The sequence below is a fragment of the Urtica dioica genome, chromosome 4 (genome assembly GCF_054948205.1).
Source record: "Urtica dioica subsp. dioica isolate 48M chromosome 4, U.dioica_male_clone48M_v1_H2, whole genome shotgun sequence".
In the NCBI taxonomy this organism is placed as follows: domain Eukaryota; kingdom Viridiplantae; phylum Streptophyta; class Magnoliopsida; order Rosales; family Urticaceae; genus Urtica; species Urtica dioica.
In genome coordinates, this window is record NC_142759.1 from 9,330,956 (window position 1) to 9,353,071 (window position 22,116).

Sequence of the window (22,116 nt, forward strand, 5' to 3'; positions counted from 1 at the left end):
CAAGGGATAAGTCCTATTAATCCCCTAGAACAATGGCCACGAACAAGAAAGACCCCTATGTCCATGCCACCGGACCGAGCCAAAAACGGAAGACCAAAGAAGCTTAGGCGAATCTATCATGACGAGATAGTTCCAACGCGAGGTACAAAGATGACAAGAAAATATGTCATGTCACGGTGCTCAAGATATGGGAAAGAGGGCCACAATGTGAAAACATGTTTCAGGCGAGAAGAAGAATCAAGGGTACATCGATTTCTGTAATGGCTATTATACTTGAATTCATTATGATTTAGTATTGATTTAGTATTGACTATGTACATTTTTGTAATCAATTTCACAGAGGCATGGAAGAGCATCACAACCACCATCATCACAACCTTCTCAACCTCAGCCACCACCATCACAGCCTTCTCAAGCTACACAGCCACCACCATCACAACATTCTCAAGCTACGCAGCCACCACGACTGTCACCGCCTTCGAGTCAAGCTACACAGCCATTGAGGGTGAGGGTACTACTGAATTTTGATTTTTTTTTTTGTTCTCATTCCATGTGTCTTTTTACTGTACAGAGAAGCCCGAGATTTAAGAGTCACAACACAAGACAGGATCTCATGAGGCCGCGAGGTTTATTCAAGTAGATGGTTTATTCAAGACAGTATCTCATTGATTATGTACTTTGATTTAACGATCATTTTGTCTGTTTAAACAGATTGACATCTTATTTTGACTCTAAATTATGTTGTTTGATAGCTTATTTTGTCTGTTGATTATGTACTTTTATTTAACGATCATTTTTTTCCAAGAATCTGTACTAAAAATTGATAGCTTAAATCAAGTGAAAATATCACTTACTAAAACTGAGAAATAAATCAAGTCATTACTTGAGCATTTGAATCAACTGACATTACTTGAGCATTTGAATCAAGAATAACAAACAACATTACACGTTCATTATCAGTTTCAAAACAACTTCATCACGTACTAAACCAAAGACAACATTACAAAACCTGCATCACAATTTACTTGAACAAAAGTACAACCACAAACAATAATATAACCATGGCCAACATCTTAATCTGTTTTAGATCTTTCGATTCTAAAATTCTTTCTTTTACTACACAGCTTTGGTGGTCGTGAAATTCTTCAGTTACCAAGTCCGACTTTGTCCTCTCAAACGCATTAATTCTCTTCAAGAGTCCGGGAATAATCGTTGTTGATCTTGCGCACATTAGAGGGTCTAGCCATTCATGAGCCTGGCGTTGTTTTATGCTGGTAATTTTGACAATATTAAGAGTCGGCAATTTCGCAAACAAAGAGAGAAAAACAATTTGAAAATCCCTAAATTGAAAACCTCAAAACAAAAACTCACCTTATACCCGGGGCATCCATAAAATCTTCGACCCGGGTTTTCAGTCGTCCACGACGTGCATTCGACCCTAGTACCGCTGCAGAAACACGCCGAAGGTCGTCGCCGCCCACTCGACCCATCGACCTCTGCGCGAGATTTCCTTGACGAAGAAGACACAGAGGATTCCATGACGCTCCAAGCTTGTCGCGGTTGTCTTCAAGCCCAGTTCTGAAGAAATTTCTTCATTTCTTCTCGATTATGGAATTACACGATTTGGGATTTTAGGGTTTTGTCGAGGGATTTGATTTTCTCGATTTGGGATTACACGACCATATAAAAGAAGAATAAACCATTAAAACAGAGGCAAAACCGTAACTCCCCTAATCGATCAAGCCACGTCAGCATATTTCTGCCTAAATAGACGATTAATTAGACAGAAGGACCAAACGTGATTTTCTCACATTCATCATGTATCGTTCCTACAGTTTTTTTCGCCGAAGAACCAACTTGTTACACACAACATAGTTCAGAGGACTAAAAATGTCATTAATTCTAATTATTATCAAGGTGAATGGTTGATCACGAATAATGAATGGCGGGAAACACGGCAGGGATTAGCCTACAAGCGAGAAGCCACGGCTAGTGGCGTCCAGCTGTTAAAATATTAAGGTTAAAAATTTGGGACGAGATATTTTAAGAACATAGAAATACGTTACTACCTTTCAGGCGGCAGGATTTTTATATTTTAGAATAGCTTGGCTAGAATTTTAATTCATGTAAGTTACAATTGACAATTGCTTCGCTGTTTTTTCTTGAGCTCGTACATTATATCATCGTAGTAGAAAATTCGAGATTTTATAAAGGGCAACAAAATTAAGTAGAAGATGCACGAATTAACTTTGTAAACTAACTGAAATAACAAAGTTCAAATTCATCTTCCGAAAGATGTTTCGCTTTCTGCCACATATGCCAAAAAATAATTTAACCAATTATATCACACTACTGTGTAGGATCTAACGTTTTATTTATAAAAGCACAAGTGATCTTCGGTTTTTGTATTACTCCCAATTTCACTATAAATCATGAAAGCTAAATTGGAATTTTGATCAAGACCCACCGCATACTCAAGCCATACATGAATTGTAAAAAAAAAAAAAAAAAAAATTCAGTTTTCTAATTCCAAAAAATAATCAATCCTTAACAACGACCCAATAAACAAAAACATGAGAGACAAAACTTCTAAAGAAAAAACAGCCCGAAAACAATGATTCCGGATAGGGAAGGAGCACTTAACGGTACTGCAACGAAAAAGAACACAAACAATAAGCCTAAACAGAAAAATTAATAAGCCAATAAAATCTCATAAATTCAGAGAGTTTGTGATAATTACCTTGATGAAGCCAATCTCCTTGGCATTGCTGCGGAAGCATTGCCTGCAACAATTGAGGCCATACTTGCGAATGATCGCGTGCGGATTTCCGCAAACACGGCTGCCAAATCCCAAATTCAATCCGTTATCAATTTGCGTGAAGCGAGACAGAATAGATTTCACAAGCTAATCATATTTTGAAATTTTTATGCACATCTAATCAAAATCACTCGCCGTTCGTTGTTCATCCTTTGAATATTAAGCAATGTCAACAGCTCAACCGTAAACTAGGGTTTCCATAACAATCATGATAAGTACATGAGAAATTATATAACAAAAAATAAAAATAAAAACATGAAAGAGTCGATCGATTTCGGATCGTACCAGGCGCGAGAGCCAGGACCGTAAGTCTTGGGGTGAGAGTTCCAAACGTTTGAGTGTCCCATGGTTTTCTCGTCTCTTCTCTGCTCTCCCTTTGCTTTCCGATTTAGAGCTCTCAGAGTCGCAATAAATTAACTAATCTAAACAAAACCCTAGTTTTATTGGGCATTTCCTCGGGCTTTAAGTTTACACGACAAAATTCACGTGATTGGGCCTAGTGGGCCATAGCTTAGGGAGCGTGGTCATTCACGGGCTACAAAGAGAATAAATTGGGCCCACCCAATAAAGCCCGTAAATTCAAATAGTGTGGTGGCATTCAATTGAAGCACATTCGTGAACGGAAAAAGTAGCCGTTACTTTGCATTTAGATTTTGGCATTACTTCCTTTCGTCACACAAACGTCTGAGAAATCGAGACTTTTCACTTTCAGTCAAACCTTACTGAAAAAAAAAAAAAAAAAAACCCACTGAATCTTTCAAGCTTCAAACTTAAATATTTTTCCTTTCTTACTCAGTTCTCAACGATTTCGCGGTCTGATTAGGAATCTCTCTCTTTTTTGAGGTATTTTAGCGCTCCATTTACGGCAAGTAATTTATTTGTTTATCTGTTCAGTTTTCTATTCAATTTATTTCCGATTTTAGATTTCTTCAGTTCACCAAGTGATTTTTTTTCCTGATTTAGACGTTCTTTCTTTTGAATCTTTTTTATTGGAATTTCAGGTGAAATTTTGTTGATTTCAATGCTAGATTTTCAAGATTAGGGTTTTTTTTTCTTCTTCTACATCAACTGATAACAAGAACTTTTTTTTTTTTTTTGCGAATCAGAGTGAGTAGAGATGATGGTTGGGACGCCTGGTACACCAATTTCCAAGATTCATCGGACTCCATGTTCAACACCGGGCGGTCTGAGGATTCGTGAAGAGAAAATATTAGTCACGGTTCGGGTTAGACCACTGAGCCGGAGAGAACAAGCGTTGTACGATCTCATCGCCTGGGAATGCGTTGATGACCACTGCATTGTGTTCAACAGCCCCAATAACGAACGGGTCGCGAGTTCGTACACCTTTGGTACGAATCTTCGTATTTTGGGTGTTTATTTTTGGGAAATCATTAAATGTTGAAATCTGATAAATATCTGAAACATTTTGGTTGCCCATTTTTTAAGCCATTCTTTCTTTCTTGTGTTTATTGGGCGGCGCAGACAGAGTTTTCGGACCGAGCTGCGTAAATCAGAAGATTTACGAAGATGGTGCGAGGGATGTTGCTTTATCAGCGGTTAAGGGAATGAATGGTAATGTAATTTAGTGTTCAAGATTGGCATTTACCTTTCAAGAATCAATCCTCACAGTTTCGTTTTTTTTTTTTTTTGCAGCTACAATCTTCGCTTATGGGCAGACTAGTAGTGGTAAGACATATACCATGAGAGGAATCACAGAAAATTCCATAAACGATATATATGACCACATAAAGAATGTAAGCTCTAATTCTTTCCCTTTTTATATAGACACCATGTGAAACCTATTCTCACGTGTGGTCATTGGTAACACAGACCCCAGAGAGAGATTTTAGCTTGAAGTTTTCAGCATTGGAGATTTACAATGAGACCGTCGTTGACCTTTTAAACCGTGACTCCGGTTCTCTGCAGCTTTTGGATGATCCTGAGGCAAGTATAAGAGATTCCAACTACTGTGAAATACACATTAGTTTCTCATGCTGAGATACTTTTCTTATTCAACTTTTTTCCTTTCTTGACAATGCAGAAGGGGACGATTGTAAAGAAATTAGTTGAAGAAGTTGTAAATGATCGCCAACATTTAAAGCATTTGATCAGCGTTTGTGAAGGTAATGCAGCTTGATATCTGTTTCAAGAAATAGGAAATCCGTTTTGTCGAATAGAAGTGCATTGCTTCCATATAAATATCTCAGGCAGCCGAACTCAGTATTTTTTTTCTGTTTTTTTTTTACGTAATTTATTGGGGCATTATGGGACATTTTAATAACAGGATATTTCCTATGCAGCTCAAAGGCAAGTGGGAGAAACTGCTCTAAATGATAAAAGCTCGAGATCACATCAGATATTCAGACTGGTAAGGCATATGCCATTGTTTTCATTTAATATAATGCTGTTCAATTATTTATTCATTTGTATTGATTTCAGACTATAGAGAGCAGCCTTCGGGAAAGTTCAGGCTGCGTAAAGTCCTTCATAGCCAGCTTGGTAGGCCCCCAAAAGTTTCTTTGTTATACCTCGCTGTTTATAAAACAAAAAATTTCATATTTTTCTTTATTTTAATTGTGGAACTTCACAGAATCTTGTAGATCTGGCTGGTAGCGAGCGTGTCTCCCAAACAAATGCAAATGGCGCGCGATTAAAAGAAGGAAGTCATATTAACCGTAGTTTGTTAACACTCACGACAGTCATCAGGACATTAAGGTCTCACTTGTTTCATTATCTCAAGGCTACAGAGATGAACTTGTTTTTGTGTATCCCAGCTCACTTCGTTGAGATTTTTGCAGTGGTGGAAAAAGAAATGGTCATGTACCGTATAGAAACTCGAAACTCACTCGAATATTGCAATCTTCACTTGGGGGAAATGCTCGGACAGCAATTATATGTACTATGAGCCCAGCACTGAGCCATGTTGAACAAACCCGAAATACACTTGCATTTGCAACTAGTGCAAAGGAAGTCACTAATAACGCCCAAGTAAACATGGTATGTTTTTGCTGATCATGGGACTTTTGCATTCTAGATAAAAAGGAATCAATCTGAAGTAAATAATTTTTTCTTTCTCCAGGTTGTTTCGGAAAAGAAATTAGTGAAGCATTTGCAGAAGGAAGTGGCGAGACTTGAAGCGAAGTTACAGAGTCCACAGCCTTCTTCCATTTCAGGCTTGAGGTCGTTGATAGTGGAGAAGGAAATGAAAATCGAGAAGGTAGAATGTTCTCTTTTTTTAGCATTAGGATACCATTCTAAATGTCTTCGTGTGTATATATATAGACACTCACAACGTTTAGGAACTGTCAGAAGTGGACAATAAGCACGCAATATGCACAATGTTACTATACATGATCATTGTAAATCTTTTTTTCTATATATGACCTCAAAGTCGATCAGGGGCAAGTTTTTGGAACTATTATGACATAGCTGTGAGGCGCTTAACGGGCCTTTTTTAGTTTTTGTAAAACTGGATTCAAACTGTTTTGGTAAACTAATGTAGTAGTGTGTTCACAATTCTACTTCTAAGTTTAAAAGAGAGATTATGACTAAAAATGAAGCAAATTTTCAAATGGATTCTTGCAGATGGCAAGAGAAATGGAAGAGCTGAAGCGGCAAAGAGACCTTGCTCAGTCGCAGCTTGAATCCGAAAGAAAGGTTCACAAAGTCCCAAAGGTGGTGTGCATTATTATACGTTTACATGTTTTTTTTTTTTTGGTAATTTGTTGAATATATTTAAAATAAATTAAAAAAAAAAAAAAAACTAATTACATCTCGTTATTAAACCAGCGCGGTCCATCATCCTTTGATGTAGCGAGGTGTCTCTCTTTTGGCGGCGATAACGAGATGAGTTTCGGAAAAAACACCCCCGACACAAGAGCTAAAACCCGAGCTTGTAGACAGGCAATGGTCAGACGATCGGTCACTTCAACCGACCCAACCATGATCGTAAACGAGATTAGAAAGCTTGAGCAGCGTCAGAGACAGCTCGGCGATGAAGCAAACCGAGCACTTGAAGTACTCCACAAGGAGGTCTCTTCTCATAGGCTAGGAAATCAAGAAGCCGCCAAGAACATAGCCAAGTTGCTCTCAGAAATCCAGAGTCAGACTCTGCAAATGGCCGCCTCTATATCCGAAGAAACCGCGGCGGGAGATCAGGCCAACCTAATCGAAGAGATCAGCCGGTTCAAGTCTCAAGGAACCACCATCGAGTCTCTGGAGAGGAAACTCGAGAACGTTCAGAACTCGATCGACCAGCTTGTTTCTTCGTTCGCTGCCAATCCCGAGGAGACTTCCAAGACGACACCGCCGAGGAAGAAGAAAATTCTTCCTTTCAACTTGAGCAACAGGGGCAACGTGCCGAACATAATCAGGCCACCGTGTTCTCCGCTCTCGTCTTCGTCTTCTTGCAAGGCGAGGGATAGCGAGAGAGAGAACCGAGGGCCTGAGATTGAGGACGTGCCAAGTGGCGCGGACGGGACTGCTCTGCAATCCCGAGCAGCCACTCCTCTTAAGAGCGACGAGAATGGCGTTTGTGCGTCGTCGAGGGACAACACGCCCGTCTCAAGGAAGTCGGGCTCGGTGAACGTGAAGAAAATGCAGAGGATGTTCAAGAGCGCCGCGGAGGAGAACATTCGCAGCATCAGAGCTTACGTGACCGAGTTAAAAGAACGAGTCGCCAAGCTTCAATACCAAAAGCAGCTTCTCGTCTGCCAGGTGAAATTCATTCATCATCTTTCTCGTTTCCAAATGTTTTCGAGGTTTTGAACTCGGGATAACATATAGCACTTCGATTTTGTTAAGGTTTTGCAACTGGAGGAAAGTAACGAAGGTGGGGTGGTAGCGATGGACAGCATCGACGGGTCTCCGGAGCCGTGGCACGTGATGTTCGAGGAGGAGAGGAAGGAAATCATCATGCTATGGCATCTCTGCCATGTCTCACTCATTCACCGAACCCAGTTCTACTTGCTCTTCAAAGGAGACCCTACCGATCAAATGTACATGGAAGTCGAGCTCAGACGACTAACGTGGCTCGAACAACACTTGTCTGAACTCGGGAACGCCAGCCCTGCCCTTTTGGGAGACGAACCCGCCGGCTCCGTTTCAGCAAGGTATTATTATCCATCAGCTTTTGTTTTTTTTACTCCATAGTTTATAACATTTTCTTCAGCCAGTTGTTAACATGTTGTGGATTGTGATGATGATGATGATACAGTATCAAGGCTCTGAAGCAAGAGAGGGAATACTTGGGGAAGAGGGTAAGTTCGAGGCTGACGATGGAAGAGAGAGAAGCATTGTACACGAGATGGGAAATTCCGCCGGGAGGGAAACAGAGGAGGCAATTGCTGGCCAACAAGCTGTGGACAGACCCTTATAATATGGAACACATAAAAGAAAGTGCCGAGCTTGTCGCGAAGCTGGTCGGGTTCTGTGAATCCGGCGAACATGCCACCAAAGAGATGTTTGGCCTCACTTTTGTGTGTCCTTCTGATAAGAAATCTTGGATGGGCTGGAATTTGATATCTAACCTTCTCAATCTGTAAAAAAAAAAAAAAAAAAAAAAAAAAAAAAAAAAAACATAATGTGAAGATTAGAATTCCCTTTTGGTGTTTGTCATGTAACTCACTCTCTGACAACTTGACTGTGTAGAGGTAAGAATGCAACTGTGATCTTGTAACTAAAAACTTGAGTCTAATGAGAATCAGTATTTCTGATTTTTTTTTTCTTTTTTTTTCGTGGTTCCTTTTTTACTTTATCAATAGATCACATTTTTCCTCCAGGGAGACTTGAATTGAAGTTTCTATAACCGTTTCGAACATCAAGTGGTCATTTCTGCTTACTTCTGTTTAACTTTCACTTATGGGTGAGTTAATTATATGACCACAAAATAGTTCAACTTTTTTAATTTATTATGAAAGTTAATTAATTTACTATGATAAAAAGAAAAAAAGAATAATTAATGTACTTCAAAAACTAATCAATTTCGAAATGACGCATGACGCATGACGCTTAGGGAAGAAATTCAAAGGAGACTATTTTGATGAACCTCGGTTAATTCAATTCATTATAATGTTATAGTCATTACGAGATGAAGAGCCAACTGGGACTATTTTTAATTTTGTATGATAAAGCTATGAATTTTAATTGCGAGATTATTTCAAACAATTGCTTCGATCCCGAAAAAAATATCATGACAAGTCATAAACTAGTATAAAAAGCAGGTTATACTTGCCCACATTAACAAACCGATCTACCACATTTATAATAAATAAATAAAAATAAAAATATAAAATAAATAAAAAAATCTAAAAACGGATTAACGGACTCCGGGAACAATTCAGTCGTTGCTAAATGATAATGATAGGAAAATTGCTACGCATACAAGTGTTTTTTTTGTTTTGTTTTTTTTTTGTGGGGGGGGGGGGGGGGGTAAATAAATAATCAAGAGACAGATTTCTGAATAGAAGAAATTTAATAGACGACATTCAAAAAAAAGCTACCACATTATAGTAAGCATGAACTAGTTGTATAAAGATGGCACCATTGCTGATCTTTTAAGAGTCCAAAATGCAGGTGATATTGAAAAGCAAGAGCAAAATATTTGGGGGAAGCAGAAAGATCAACCGAGAATCGGAAAAATGCGAGTGACATGTTCCAAAGGAATGCCATCGGCGGTGTTTTTCTTCAGCTCCGGATGGTTGAACTCGTTACTGGGCAGCACAATCAGTTGACCCTTCCCAGCATTCTTCTCAAGAACCCAACCACTATTACTCACCTGGTGCTCGAGAAACTTGTCCAGAGATAGACCTTCAATGTTGATGGCCTGTAAAAGCAAAATACCAATCAAGTTCTCTGTTAGAAAAAAAAAATAATAATAATAATAAATATCTTATACATAATGTAGAGAAAGACGTGAAAGAGGAAAAGTGCACCTCAGCAAGGACGGGCCTCGGAACCTTTTGATAGGTCAAGGAAAGGACGTGAATAGCGTAAGCTTGGATTGCCTGCTCAAAACCTGCAAGCAAAATTAATCGTGAGGTTTTAGTTCTGGGAGTGAAAAAGAGGCGACCTGATAGCAGAAAGAAACACAAAGAGAGCCCAAAATCCCAACCACAGCTAATACAAATGATGAAACACTTCTGTCTATTTATGGAATTAAAAAAACCACAAGCTAATAAGCTATAAGCCACTGTGCATAAAAAGCGAAGTAAGAATGGAATAAATATTTATAGTCGGGTGTATATTAGTATATAAACATCAATTCAAGAATGAAATATGTTTTGCATCAGTGACTCGTAGATCTTATAAACATCACGATAAAAAGTCACACGCCAGAAGAATGCAATCTTTTTAACTCATATATCATTGAGTATTTTTAGCAAAGATGTGCTTGAAATAACAATATTTTTATTATTACTTGATAACAAACATTTAGCCTGGTAATTATTCGCATGTCACAATCTCATGCTATAATCAAAATCGCCCTCATAGATCCAACTAGAGAATACAAGAAGATAGAAATTCAAAACTATAGAAACTAGACATATCCCATAAAATAGTCTAACAACATGAACAGAAAAAGAAAGGAAAAACAATATGAGAAACCATAGATCTGCAATTCGACATACAAGAAGATTGGGATTCAAAACTATAGAAACTAGAAATAGCCCGTAAATCAGTCCCAAAAAAAAAAAAAAAAAAAAAAGCAATATGGGAAACCATAGCTCTGAAATTCGACATACCCGGGACAGCTTCCACTATGTGACGATTTTTAGCTGCTTCATCCCAGAACTGGCGGAATCTCCCAGTCTGCAGAAAGAGAGGTCAATATGAAGTTTCTTCCAACCATCTACACATATATCAACAATCCAAGCTTAAAAAAGAACAACTACCTCCAAATAGTGCGATAAAACAATCAGTGTCTTGAATTGCTCCTCCATTTGCTGAAAACAAAATAGAGAGGAAAAAAATGTGTAAGAGTTTAAGAGCTTTTGAGTGTGTCTCATACAAACAGTTTTTTTTTTTATCAAATACAAACAGAGTTCTTGGGAGTAACCTATCAATTTATGCTCAAAACTTCATCAGAAATATCTTACATGAACCAATGAACTAAATTTATTGAAGAGAAAGTTAAATATGTATATATATATATATACCACTCTTTCTGGAATTAAGAAAAGACAGAGGCTGAAATCCGGAGCCGGCATTGCCATGAGAGCCTGAAAACCCGATGAGGGAAAGCAAATTACTCAGCAAAACTATACCAGATAGATAATTTATCAAACGAAAGGCTACTGAGCATTGAGATTAAAAAGCATACCTTGACCAATATACGGGCAACAATCTGAGAACTCATTCTCTCTGGCTCAAACTACGCCAGAAAAAAAACAAAAGAATACAAAAAACCAAAGAAGAACTTCAGATAATGACATGAAAAAAACCTGAAGAATGCAAAGAAGATTGCGAACGTTCGTTCAAATTTTGCTAAGAAATCACCTGATACAGCCTTAGAAGGCAAAGATTCGCATCCAGACTGTAAGTCTGCGACGAAACCTGTCAATCGCAAACATAAGTAATTATACTATCTTCCTGATTCCTGAGATAACGAAGAAAACAACAGGAAAATGAACAAAATTGAATGAAAAACCTGTTCGTTGACATAGTTCTCGAGCTCTGCGAGGATTTCGGGATTGTACGGATTGACGGCCAAAAGCTGCTCGACCATTGGAGCGACTTCTCTTCCCATTTTGAGTGATGAATAATATCTCTGGAAAATTTCGCTGCAAAGGTCTGAGCGAAGAAGAAGAGCTAGAATTAGAACGACGAAAGGGTTTTTTTAGTTTTAGGTTTCGTCGGATTGATTCCACTGAAATTACTAACACGCCCTTTTTACCCCTCTCTTTTTCTTTAGGAAACTTTCGAAACTTCGCCTCATCCTTTTCGTATTATTGTTTGTTCCGCCCCCATAAAGTCCTATATGTGTGTTTTAGCCCCAAAACAAAATTAGGTTATCTTAAAAAGCCCAAATCTTAGGTTAAAGTTACATATTATATTATAACAAATAAGCTTTAAACTTTAAACTTTAAACTTCAACATTGAAAAGACTCTTCACGTTTCATGGGAATTGAACTCAAGCTAAACACGTCGGAGATCGTCTTGCACATATTAGTTGATTTTATTTTTAAACAACATACTCGTACTCTCCCTTCACGTTCCTTCTAAATAAATTGTCTCAATTAATTAAATTTGCAAAGAAGCTTGTGGCAAAAACATCCCTGAACAAGGTTCGAGCGCAGAAGTAGAGGAGCAGAGCAAAAGAAGCATGTCCGAAAGTAAAACAACCTCTAGTTAATCTTCGGAAAGAAAGACAGAAAGCAATTGCAATTTCAACGGAAATTAACAGCTACTTTTATTTCATTATATATATATCCTCCAAAACATGCTCAAGAAAGGAACATTGAACATACGACATAGCTATCTGGGATATTTAACAACGCAAGGTTAAGAATAAAAAATAAAAATAAAACGAAACAAGAACGCATGAAAGTTGAAATGATCAACTGACACTCTCAACATGTTAATAATAAAATAAACGAAAATTTTGAGGCCCTAGGTGTTTTCATTTATATAATATATATAATAGCTCATCAAGACTTGTTTTCTTCAGTTCTAACACTTGGACTTTCTTCCCAGACGCTTGGTCTCCCAATTAGTACACTCTCTCACTCACCATTGATGATTAGCACGAAGCAATAATATAAAGAATCATTGACCTGCAATACTAAATCCTGTAGCTCTCATGAGCTTCTTTTTTTTTTAGTGAAATATATTTACAGAAAAACAAAACCTAAGATTCACCACCACCAACCGACCCAAGGAAGACTTCCTTCAAAGAATTTTTCTTTCCCTTTTTTTTTTTTTTTTTCTTTTTCAACTCTTTACTATTTACTCTTTTGTACTTCTTGTATGGGGTTCCAACTTTTGTCTTTCGTGACAAAATGATCACATAAGCCACGCCAGTGCGAATATGGGCCTTTCCACTTTGTTCTCGTGTTCCCCGAAAAAACGCGTCTCTACAGATTCTAACTCTTTTGATAGCGGGATTGGAAAAAATAGATTTGGGCTTCAATGGCAGAGTGTCTCTCCGTAGTTTACCCACTGAACAAAGCTATCTGAAAATTCCTCGAGAACTTCCGAGTCCCGACCAGTGTCATATAGCAGCTCTGCTTCTGTTCGGTCTCTCTCCTATAGTATTCAGGGAAAACCAAGTATCAGAAGGCGATTTCCGTCGCAATAAAAGGGAATAAAAAAAACACATTTTACTCTGTAAGAATCACTCCTAGTGGCAAAATATTATATGGAAGAAGAAAATCCTGAGTCTCGAAAAATAATCTGATTCATTTTCGTTGGCCTGATGGATAACTGGTCCCTACCTTTAAATTAAGAGAAAATTCCCAGTTTAGCATTAAAAAAAGGGTTATTAAGTTATATAGCCACATGGTTATAGTGAATTGAGATATAGCCCACTTTTCGTTAATTTCTTGTAAATAGTCAAGTTAACTTATTAACAGATTAATAAAATACTTATTTAATCCAGCCAAACATATAAAAAAGGTAGTTAATAGGCTGCCATGTATGTAAATTGGCTATTTACCAAATGTTGGCTAATTTACAATTTTTATAGTTTAGGTGGCTTACATAGCCAATTTTTTGTAAAAAAAATGCCATTTGGGGTGCGACTATTATTCATACTAATCCGATAAATAACAGACACTGCACATTGTAGAAAAACATCGGGAAGCTAAGTGTTACTGACCTTGGAACCACATTCACTAGTGGACGGGGTAGAGTCTCCCATTATGCCATTAATAACATTGTCAGACGATAGTCCTTCCACCGGGGAGATTGTGAGCAACGATGACCTATATATAAAATAAACAAAATTATATCTTTATCGTATTTACTGGAATTTCGTACTTGCAACATATCATGTTATTCCTTCAAATGGGAAACTACCTCTCGTACGGTTCTTCCTCACAAGACTTTTCAGACGAAGAAAGCCAGTCCAAGTCAAGAAAATTCGAGCAGTTGTACAGATCACCGTTCTCGGAGAAGTTATGTTCACCTTCCTGGATTTGGTCTCTTCGAATGTCCCCGAAAAGCTGCCTACGTGGCATCATGGGCGTGTACCTGCACAGATATTTAACATTGAGTCAATTCGAGGAGTCAGTTGGAAAAATCAGCACATATTTCACAGGAGAGAGAGAGAGAGAGACCTTGCATATGCAGTATCATTCCCACAGGTTGATATTTCGGGTGATGATTCACTTAGGATTTTCTTGTCTTGTGATTCCTCAGCTAAAATTGAGCTCGTGTACTTCTCTGCCTTGCCGTTTCTAGCTGAGATGGGCGAGTTGCATTCACGGAGAATGTTTCCGTCTGATAACGATCTTTTGAAAAGAGACCTAAACACACACACACAAAATTAGTATCTCAAACATGTAGAAGAAAATGGCTAACTATATTGACCTCTATTTTTTCTTTATCTGCACTAGATCAAACCATAAAATTCCAAAACTAGGCAGACAATCAAAGAGGTTCGTCCCAACTATTAAAAAAAAAAGGTTGAATGAGAAGTAAACAATATAGCATTACAGTACGCTTTACACTTGGAACCTATGCATGCTATTACAGATCAAGCATACCATCGATCCAATAGCGAACTCTACTGATGTTCACAAACCAATGCTCGAGGGAAAGAAAAAACATAAAAGGAGCCAGACATTGAGAGAGAAGAAAAGAAGGATATATGACCTCCAAATCTTTACAAGATGGAGGAAGTACCTTCCATCTTCATCTCTATCCCTCCCAGGATCAAAATGCTGATCCGAATTCAGCTCCCAGAGAGCAGGTTTGCCCTGTTGTGGTTGGAAATAACCTAGAAATCTGTTCAAGATTTAATAACCAAAAAAATAAAATAATTAAAATGCTCATAAAAACATACATGAACCACTATAAGTCTACTGGAAACATTAAATTTGTGCTTATAGAGCCAAAGCTTTGAACATTTTTATTTTGAAAGAAATGTCGATAATCAACAAAACTGAGGCAAAATTCCCTTTCTCACAACTTTCAAGCCAAAGTGAAAAGAAAAAGAACCAAAAAAAAGATCTCCCTTTTTCAAGTTGTACTTTGGATATGAAGCTTTCTAGACCAAATCTCGAAGAGAAACTCACACATTAATCGCATCTTGCTTTTCTGCGTCCATGTATGCATTACTATAGTACCGTTGCAAAGTTCTAAAGAACTCCTGGGACTGCGTAGCCGCTTTCCATTGACCCCTTCTCTCAGAAAATATCTGGTCAATAACAAAGTTATAAACTATGAGTAATTGGAGAGAGGAATTGAAAATAGAAATAAGAATTAACCACTTTTATTATTCTTTACTAGAATAAAAGGAACCTTGCTAATACATTGAGATTGAAATAGAAACTGCAAAGATCACACAAGCTCTTAGAGTGAAATCGTTCTCTCCCAAAGTAAATCACTCTGTTCTTTATTATTTAAAACCTAGGTTGATCTCAATAACTAATAATTTCGAATTACATTGACATCCCTAGGTTCCTAACAAGATCCATATTGGGTAGAATCCACAAGATACCATATAAACAAAACCACAAATGGAAATACTTGATCAAATTATATGATCTTGATCGGCTACCAGTCATTCCTAAAAGAAAATAGGCAAATAAATTAAATCTCCTTGTACGCAAAACCGTAAGACTACTAGCATATAAAGCTAGAGGTACCTTGTTGTGAGCTGCGGAGCCACCGTACTGGTGTGCCAGTGTATCGCCCATTCTTTCATAGAAACCCATTAAATCCTCAGCAATGGGAGCATCAAGGTCTATCTTCTGTTCATCCATGAATCCCAGAGCATGAAGTTGATGTCCTAGTGCAGCCAAACCATACGCGTACTGTGCAACGTTGGTGCGGTCCAAGCAATCTATGCAATTGGTTCTAAGAACACCCGTCTGGATCATCAGTTCCTTCGAAGGATAATTACCGCTGGCGATATTGATATCTCCACAAGCTTTCTCAAAGCTATCAACATCCTCATTGTCATCGTCGCAATTCTTTTGAGGAGATAACTGATCATCGCGTCCATTTGTGCTCCTACATTTTCACATGCACACTCGCAATCAATAATAGCATTAACAAAATCAAACTACAAGACATATAACAAACAAGACAACTAGCAGACAAAGCTTGTTCGAATGTTAGTAGAACTTCTAAGAATCAAACTTTGAGAAACATTCCCAACATAAAGATAAGGTTTTGGAAAGTGGAAAATGAGAAGTCATAAAAACATACCCGTTTACGTTAACGGAAATCTCAGGTCCCAAGGGTGGTGTTACTTGACAATAGAAGAACCCTGTCAATGTCAATGCATAAGTAGCCACCTTGCCTAGAAGTAGCAATGCATGTGTAGCTTTTCTGAAATAGGAAGGGGAAAAACGGAAATTATGTTTAGACTAAGTTAAATAGAAGCCCAAATAGTCTACAACTTATTCAGCCCTGAGGAAGGTGAAAATTTCACCTCCTGGAGTGCTTGCTCAAATCCCAATGAAGGAATCTTAGACGGCTTGCCTCAGACGAATCTTTATTGATCATTTCGATTGCATTAGCAAACTCCGCTCGAAGTATGGACTCTCTAGGTCTCTTCTCTTGTGTCTAATGATTGCCCAACAAATTAGGAAACTCACAAAATACAGAGCAACATTATAAAAAAGTTTTCGAACACACGACCCCAACCAGATTATTTAACCACCCCTTTATCTTTAATTCTTTTAATGTCTGAGCGATTCCCGTTTCTTTAATGGAAAAAATAAGGAAATTGTGGAGCAAAAAGGACCTTTGAATAATAAAACCGTACCTTTATCAGATTCAAAATAATTATGGGGTTCCCATATCTCTTGGCAAGATTTGCAAAGTGAAGTCTGGTTGCTTCATAGTTCAGGTCCTTCTTCGACACTGGTCAAAGACGAATATGCTCAGATAGGTCCAAATTATAAGAAAAGTAACTATTTTATTCAAGCACTTACATATGATATCTGGTTTAATATTCAAACGTGACGTTTCTTGAGACCAAAACAGAGGAATTGACCCACGGTTCTGGACAACAGAACTAATTTGCATTGGGGCTCCATCAGGAACATCCTCGAAGATAATCTGTTCCGTCTCAACATCATTAGCTACTCTTCCCTTCTCATTGACACCTCGTTTTAAATACCTGTAATGCAAAGATGGTACGGCAAAAAAAAAATAGCTTCATATATAAGAACTGGTGCAAAAAGGTGACCACTATGATATACCACTACAAAACTAGAATGATTTGAGTAGACTATATTATTTTTACACTATATCATGGTGTAGAAACTTCAACTGTTTCACGGAAGCTATATGATAAGTCCGGTCAACTAAATGACTTTCACATCCACACGTATTCAGTTACAAATAATATGATTAGTGCCAAGGTAAATAACAAAATTAAACTCACCTAGTACCAGCATAATGACGTGAACGCCTTGCAATAAGAGTCAGTCTAAAGTCCCGTCCAGATACAGAGAGGGTAGCCTATTTTCAACAAGAAAATTATAATAAAAAAAGTTAGGGAACATGTATATAAAACTAGAGCTTGAAACCCTTGCAAAACTTGGGTTCAAAAATTAAATTATATTCTAGTTGTAGAGGAGTTATCCTCATTCCTAGAATAACTCACTAAGTCCATGAAACCGGGACTGATGGGAAACCTATCACCGAGACATTAAGGCAAAAGGAAACGGTAGCAGTAAATGGTATGAGATAAGATAAAATAAAAACCGGAATCTATGAATCTTCTTTCGAGATCCAACTTTCTTTTACTTTATTTTTATGATAGAAAACATTAAATTCCACCATCTTATGTACAAGAGTGGCGTGAATAAAAAATCTCGAGTTTTAGTGCTCAAAACTCGTCCTCGCCCAGAAAAAGAAGAATCAAATTAGTGGAGCATATTCAAATAAATAACAAAACCTGCGATAAAACTCGGTAAAAAGGAAATTCTTGAGCTGACAAGTACATCAATGTAGCTAACTATGGCGCTAATCCCAAAAATCAGATAAGATGGATTATTTTCCTGATTTTCTAGATGATAAGATTTAAGAAAAGCTAACCTGTTTAAAAAATCCATATACTAAAGCGACAGTCCAAACAGTATTTTGGAGATGATTTCGTATCCCACGGGTTAAGAACTCGTTCCAGACAAACATGGTTTCATAGAGCACATGTCTTGTTTCTTTCTGGCACATGTTCTTCTGCAGACTACGCATAACATCATAGGAGTAGCTGAAGAAGAAGTCCTTTGTAAGGTCCACCGTGCATAAGAGCTTCTTGTATCTAAGAGACAACAATAAAACAGAACACGGAATCAAAAGCTGTGGCCAAACAAGCCAAATCATGTACGGTCAAACAACTTAAATCGGCCAAAGAGAGATGAAAAAAATCGGGTATTCTAAAGTTTATAAGCAGAGCCGGTTTAACCAAAACCCCAGGAGATTCCAAAAATGCCTAGTTCAACAAAGCTAGAAAAAAAAAAAAAAACACGGACACTTGTGAAGGAGAATGGTAAAGAATACACCAACAAGTAGAGTGGACTAACACCTGTTCTCATTCCTAGAATTCGCAATATTGGTGTAAACCGGCGCGTTCGAAAGAGTAATCATTTCACTCTTGGAAATGCCGTAAACCAAATGACCACCTATCGCACCAATCTGTCGTCTTTTCGTGATAAGCAACATGTAATAAGGTCCCAAAAATTTCACAAACCCTAGAAAAAGGAGAAACAATGTTCATATGAGTGTTCTCCAACAATATTGCGACAGATAACAAATGAAACATACCAACGATCCCATAACAACTAGTGACAAACTTAAGCCCGCCCGTGGACTTATTTCCTTCGTGTATCCGCCGTAAGAGGTCAGAGCACTCTCTTTCCGAGTATGTAGTGGGATCTTCACGTATGTTTAGCTCGGTTGACTCTTGCCGGTCAATCTTGAGCACTCTCCAATACGCTCTGCTCTTATCCCTTCCAATCATATAAAATTTCTACGCCAAATTCAACATGTATAGTAATTAGCGCAAGCAGTTGAGCGTAAACTTGAAGAAAGAAAAAGAAAAAACCAAGCTAACAAGTAAACAAACTGAATGTTCAGATAATGACTTTTGCAAAATCAAAACAAACCCAATTCAAGAAACAATATGACAAAACAGCACAAGAAATAGGACCTAAATGATACTATGTCAAAGTGACATCAACTGGAAAATGACTAAATACTAATTTGACCAACATATGTTAGAATTTAAGATACGTGTCTACTCAGAGAATGGTTAAGTTTAAAAAATTACTGAAATTGACATTCAAGAAGATTCACAATTTTACACGAGTGTCAAAAACAGAAAAAATAACCAGCCTACTAGATCCAATTGAGATCGATGAAAACCCCAATAAATGAATAAAATAAAATAAAAATAAAACTGTTGCTAAATTACCGATCGAGTCTCGTAAAGCCTGAATTTCTGCATACAGGCATGTTCAGGAGGAGGAAGACGATCTTCCGCGCGATGATGAGACAAATTCTCATTCTCCGATGACGCCATGGACGATTCAGATCCCCCGAGCCTCGGGCTCAGGGAAAATATCAGCAGTTCATAGCAGAGTTTTCTCTACAAGCAAACAAAGCCTAAGTGGGAAAAGGATGCTATTTTTTCACAGCCTATAAATAGACCCAGTGAAAAAAAATATATATATATTGAAAATGTCAATTAAAACTCTCATTCGCCTATAGAACCCACGCCCAATTCCGACATGAAAGCCACAAAGCTTGGCTGTTTCAGGTACAACATTTCCTGATCGAATCTCTCTCTTCTAATAAAATTTTCAGCTTGGAGAGCTTGACCTATCCTATATCACTTTCTCCTTCTTCGATCGAACAGAAATAACGAGCTTCCAGAGATCGAAACCCACCCTCAACTACGAAAAACTTCAATATATATTAAAAAAAATATCACGCAAAATTTATATACATGTATGCGATTGATTATACGCACATGAAGTACAGAGTATCTACACCTAGAGACAGAGAGTGAAAAAGTGTGGGGCTTTGAGAAATGGAAAAGGTACGAGGAGAGAAGATCGAGCAGAAAATTCGGGAACAATAATGAAAAATCGGAATTCAAAAAATGAAAATAAAAAAAAAGAATATTTATGAGAGGTTTTTAAAGGTAAGGAAAAAGGGAGAGAGAGAGAGAGAGAGAGAGAGAGAGAAGTGCTTGAAGCTTCGAAAACCAGACGTTTTAGTACAGAAAGAGAAAGCTCTAATAATTGGTGATCATGATGACGACGACGATGCTAATTTCGTAATTTCAGCGTTCTCGGGATTTTGTTGTTTGTGTTGTGTGAGAGAGAGAGATGCATAATTGAAACTTGAAAGCCATCGCAAGGAAGAGATTTTTGATATTTTTTTTAGCATTCTTAATTATTTATTTCTTTGATTTTCTCAGATCCAAAGAAGGAACTAATCAAAGCCACATCTTCGGTGACCGTTCCATCCACACATTATTTAATATAATCTTATATGTATATATATTATTCGAATATATAAATTGGAAAATATGGAAAATGCAGTGTAAAATAAGTTATGATGAGAGGAAGATAGTTATTCATTTAGATTATTAAAAAAAACTCGAACAAAATATTTAAATAATATTCGAATTAGTATTTACAAATCTGAAAAAATTATTGCTTTTACAAAGGGCTATCCGCAATAATATATTGATGAAAGCTAAATTAGTTTGTCTTACAAAAATTAAACTCAACCAAAATTCAAAACTTCCTAAAATAGATGAAAAATGGGTTACAGATACGATCACATTAGTGATTTATCAGTCTTTTCATATAACACGTATCGACATCTATTCCTGATGATTTTATGGGATTTTACCATTTTGAGATTCACGCACAAAAAAAAATATGGTCTCGTTTGGCATAGTTTTGTTTTTAAAAAAAAATATTTTTAGATTCAGTTTTTGAAAAAAACTGTTTTTTTCAAAAATTGACATAGTGTTTGGTAAACTGTTTATAAAACAGTTGTTGCTGATAACAAAAACAGATTTAGCGTTTGTTAAAATAAATATATTATAGTAAAAGACTAAAATAAACATGTTCTTAATAATTAAATAATCATTATTAATATGCTTATTTATATACATATATGTGAATAATATTTTGTACGAGGATATTACAGTAATTTATATACCAAACTTAAAAACACTTTTTCTAAAAGATAAGAATCCTAACTTTTTCATCTCATGTACAAAATCTAAAATCGCTTTTGAAGTTTTTTGTAAAAACAGTTTTGTCAAACACCAGATAAGCAGTTTAGTTTTTTCTAAAAACAAAAACATGGCTTTTTAATCTAAACCAAACGCAGCCTATATCTCATATGTAAAGAATAAAATTTAAAACCACTAAGATCAAAGTTTTGGTGGTACAAAAATCATATTCATGTATGAATTTTCACAAAAACTAAAAAAAAGTTATAAAAAAAGCTCTCTATCGAAAACTCTCGGTCGACGTTGGTGTGCTTGATTGATAAACACAGGTTCGTAGTGTCAGAGATGACGACGACTCTGAGCTTCGGACGACGACCGCGAAGAGTCAAGAAGCTCCATATGATGATAAATTTGTCGAAAATCATAAGACACGGATTAATAAAAAAAAAAATCATGAATGAGAGCTCTGTGATAGTTAAGATCTCTAGAGCTTTATGTCTTAAAAAAGATGACGACCTCAAATTTGTAAATTTTAATAATTTTTTTGGGAGGAAAAGATAGAGCGGCTCCGAAAAGAGTTAATTAAATTTCTAAGAAACTTAATGCACAAGAATGAGTTTTTATTATAATGAGTTTTGCTAGAAACTTAATACACAAGAAAAATTAAATTTATCATAAATTTGAATAATATTACAAATTGACAGTTAACTAAATTTATTCTGTAATAGAATTGAAGGGGTGAAGATTGGTTAACACAATTGAAGTGATATGTTATCGTTGTTATGATAAAGAAGTAGTAAATGACCAAAGAACATTGGCTTTGGTTTTTTTATTATTTAAACTGTAATTTTCTTTGCTAAGTTTTGGCTTATAAATTAAATAATTTCGAGTCGCCATAAATATTCAAAATAATCAAGTTTTCGCT

The 22,116-nt window shown here is 36.8% G+C and overlaps 4 protein-coding genes across 5 annotated transcripts; 1 reads left to right on the forward strand and 3 right to left on the reverse strand.

Moving 5' to 3' along the window:
• Positions 1–2,512: 2,512 nt before the first annotated feature.
• On the reverse strand, positions 2,513–3,273 carry LOC149400173 (small ribosomal subunit protein uS14z/uS14y/uS14x). The gene is made up of 3 exons (XM_089610906.1): positions 3,104–3,273; positions 2,741–2,840; positions 2,513–2,648 (listed from the first exon to the last, which is right to left on the reverse strand). Exons 1-3 carry the CDS (start codon positions 3,163–3,165, stop codon positions 2,640–2,642), a joined length of 171 nt encoding a protein of 56 aa, XP_089467032.1. The 5' UTR covers positions 3,166–3,273; the 3' UTR covers positions 2,513–2,639.
• A 232-nt stretch (positions 3,274–3,505) lies between these two features.
• Positions 3,506–8,549, forward strand: TES (ATP binding microtubule motor family protein). Its single transcript, XM_089611860.1, has 15 exons — positions 3,506–3,661; positions 3,925–4,167; positions 4,301–4,390; positions 4,472–4,572; positions 4,649–4,762; positions 4,860–4,941; positions 5,119–5,186; positions 5,258–5,317; positions 5,409–5,533; positions 5,617–5,815; positions 5,898–6,035; positions 6,404–6,493; positions 6,608–7,534; positions 7,622–7,929; positions 8,034–8,549. Exons 2-15 carry the CDS (start codon positions 3,936–3,938, stop codon positions 8,359–8,361), a joined length of 2,862 nt encoding a protein of 953 aa, XP_089467986.1. The 5' UTR covers positions 3,506–3,661; positions 3,925–3,935; the 3' UTR covers positions 8,362–8,549.
• A 693-nt stretch (positions 8,550–9,242) lies between these two features.
• Positions 9,243–11,705, reverse strand: EIF3K (eukaryotic translation initiation factor 3K). Its single transcript, XM_089612650.1, has 8 exons — positions 11,466–11,705; positions 11,315–11,371; positions 11,139–11,189; positions 10,975–11,037; positions 10,711–10,761; positions 10,561–10,627; positions 9,751–9,833; positions 9,243–9,641 (listed from the first exon to the last, which is right to left on the reverse strand). Exons 1-8 carry the CDS (start codon positions 11,562–11,564, stop codon positions 9,438–9,440), a joined length of 675 nt encoding a protein of 224 aa, XP_089468776.1. The 5' UTR covers positions 11,565–11,705; the 3' UTR covers positions 9,243–9,437.
• An 887-nt stretch (positions 11,706–12,592) lies between these two features.
• On the reverse strand, positions 12,593–20,384 carry LOC149400176 (Phosphoinositide phosphatase family protein). Of its 2 annotated transcripts, none has more exons than XM_089612648.1 (16): positions 19,410–20,384; positions 18,761–18,965; positions 18,522–18,687; positions 18,035–18,257; positions 17,379–17,455; positions 16,924–17,111; positions 16,755–16,852; positions 16,419–16,552; positions 16,193–16,315; positions 15,628–15,994; positions 15,055–15,176; positions 14,633–14,764; positions 14,095–14,283; positions 13,835–14,008; positions 13,635–13,740; positions 12,593–13,063 (listed from the first exon to the last, which is right to left on the reverse strand). In XM_089612648.1, exons 1-16 carry the CDS (start codon positions 19,515–19,517, stop codon positions 12,944–12,946), a joined length of 2,532 nt encoding a protein of 843 aa, XP_089468774.1. In that variant the 5' UTR covers positions 19,518–20,384; the 3' UTR covers positions 12,593–12,943. The 2 variants fall into 2 exon arrangements, with proteins under 2 accessions (XP_089468774.1, XP_089468775.1); XM_089612649.1 differs by having other exon boundaries at positions 14,663–14,764; positions 19,410–20,379.
• Positions 20,385–22,116: the final 1,732 nt, after the last annotated feature.

Bases quoted from the DNA above. Each gene is read 5' to 3' on its own strand.
- LOC149400176 (XM_089612648.1), bottom strand. From the start codon at position 19,517: ATGGCGTCATCGGAGAATGAGAATTTGTCTCATCATCGCGCGGAAGAT. The intron at 18,688-18,760 runs GTATGTTTCATT...TCCTTTTTCTAG, and splicing joins TAGTTGTTATGGGATCGTTG to GGTTTGTGAAATTTTTGGGA. The intron at 14,009-14,094 runs GTCTCTCTCTCT...ATATCTGTGCAG, and splicing joins AATGATACTGCATATGCAAG to GTACACGCCCATGATGCCAC.
- TES (XM_089611860.1), top strand. From the start codon at position 3,936: ATGATGGTTGGGACGCCTGGTACACCAATTTCCAAGATTCATCGGACT. The intron at 5,187-5,257 runs GTAAGGCATATG...TATTGATTTCAG, and splicing joins CACATCAGATATTCAGACTG to ACTATAGAGAGCAGCCTTCG. The intron at 7,930-8,033 runs GTATTATTATCC...ATGATGATACAG, and splicing joins GCCGGCTCCGTTTCAGCAAG to TATCAAGGCTCTGAAGCAAG.
- LOC149400173 (XM_089610906.1), bottom strand. From the start codon at position 3,165: ATGGGACACTCAAACGTTTGGAACTCTCACCCCAAGACTTACGGTCCT. The intron at 2,841-3,103 runs GTACGATCCGAA...GGGATTTGGCAG, and splicing joins GGTCCTGGCTCTCGCGCCTG to CCGTGTTTGCGGAAATCCGC.
- EIF3K (XM_089612650.1), bottom strand. From the start codon at position 11,564: ATGGGAAGAGAAGTCGCTCCAATGGTCGAGCAGCTTTTGGCCGTCAAT. The intron at 11,372-11,465 runs GTTTTTCATTCA...TGCGATTGACAG, and splicing joins AGAACTATGTCAACGAACAG to GTTTCGTCGCAGACTTACAG. The intron at 10,762-10,974 runs GTATATATATAT...TTTTGTTTTCAG, and splicing joins TCTTAATTCCAGAAAGAGTG to CAAATGGAGGAGCAATTCAA.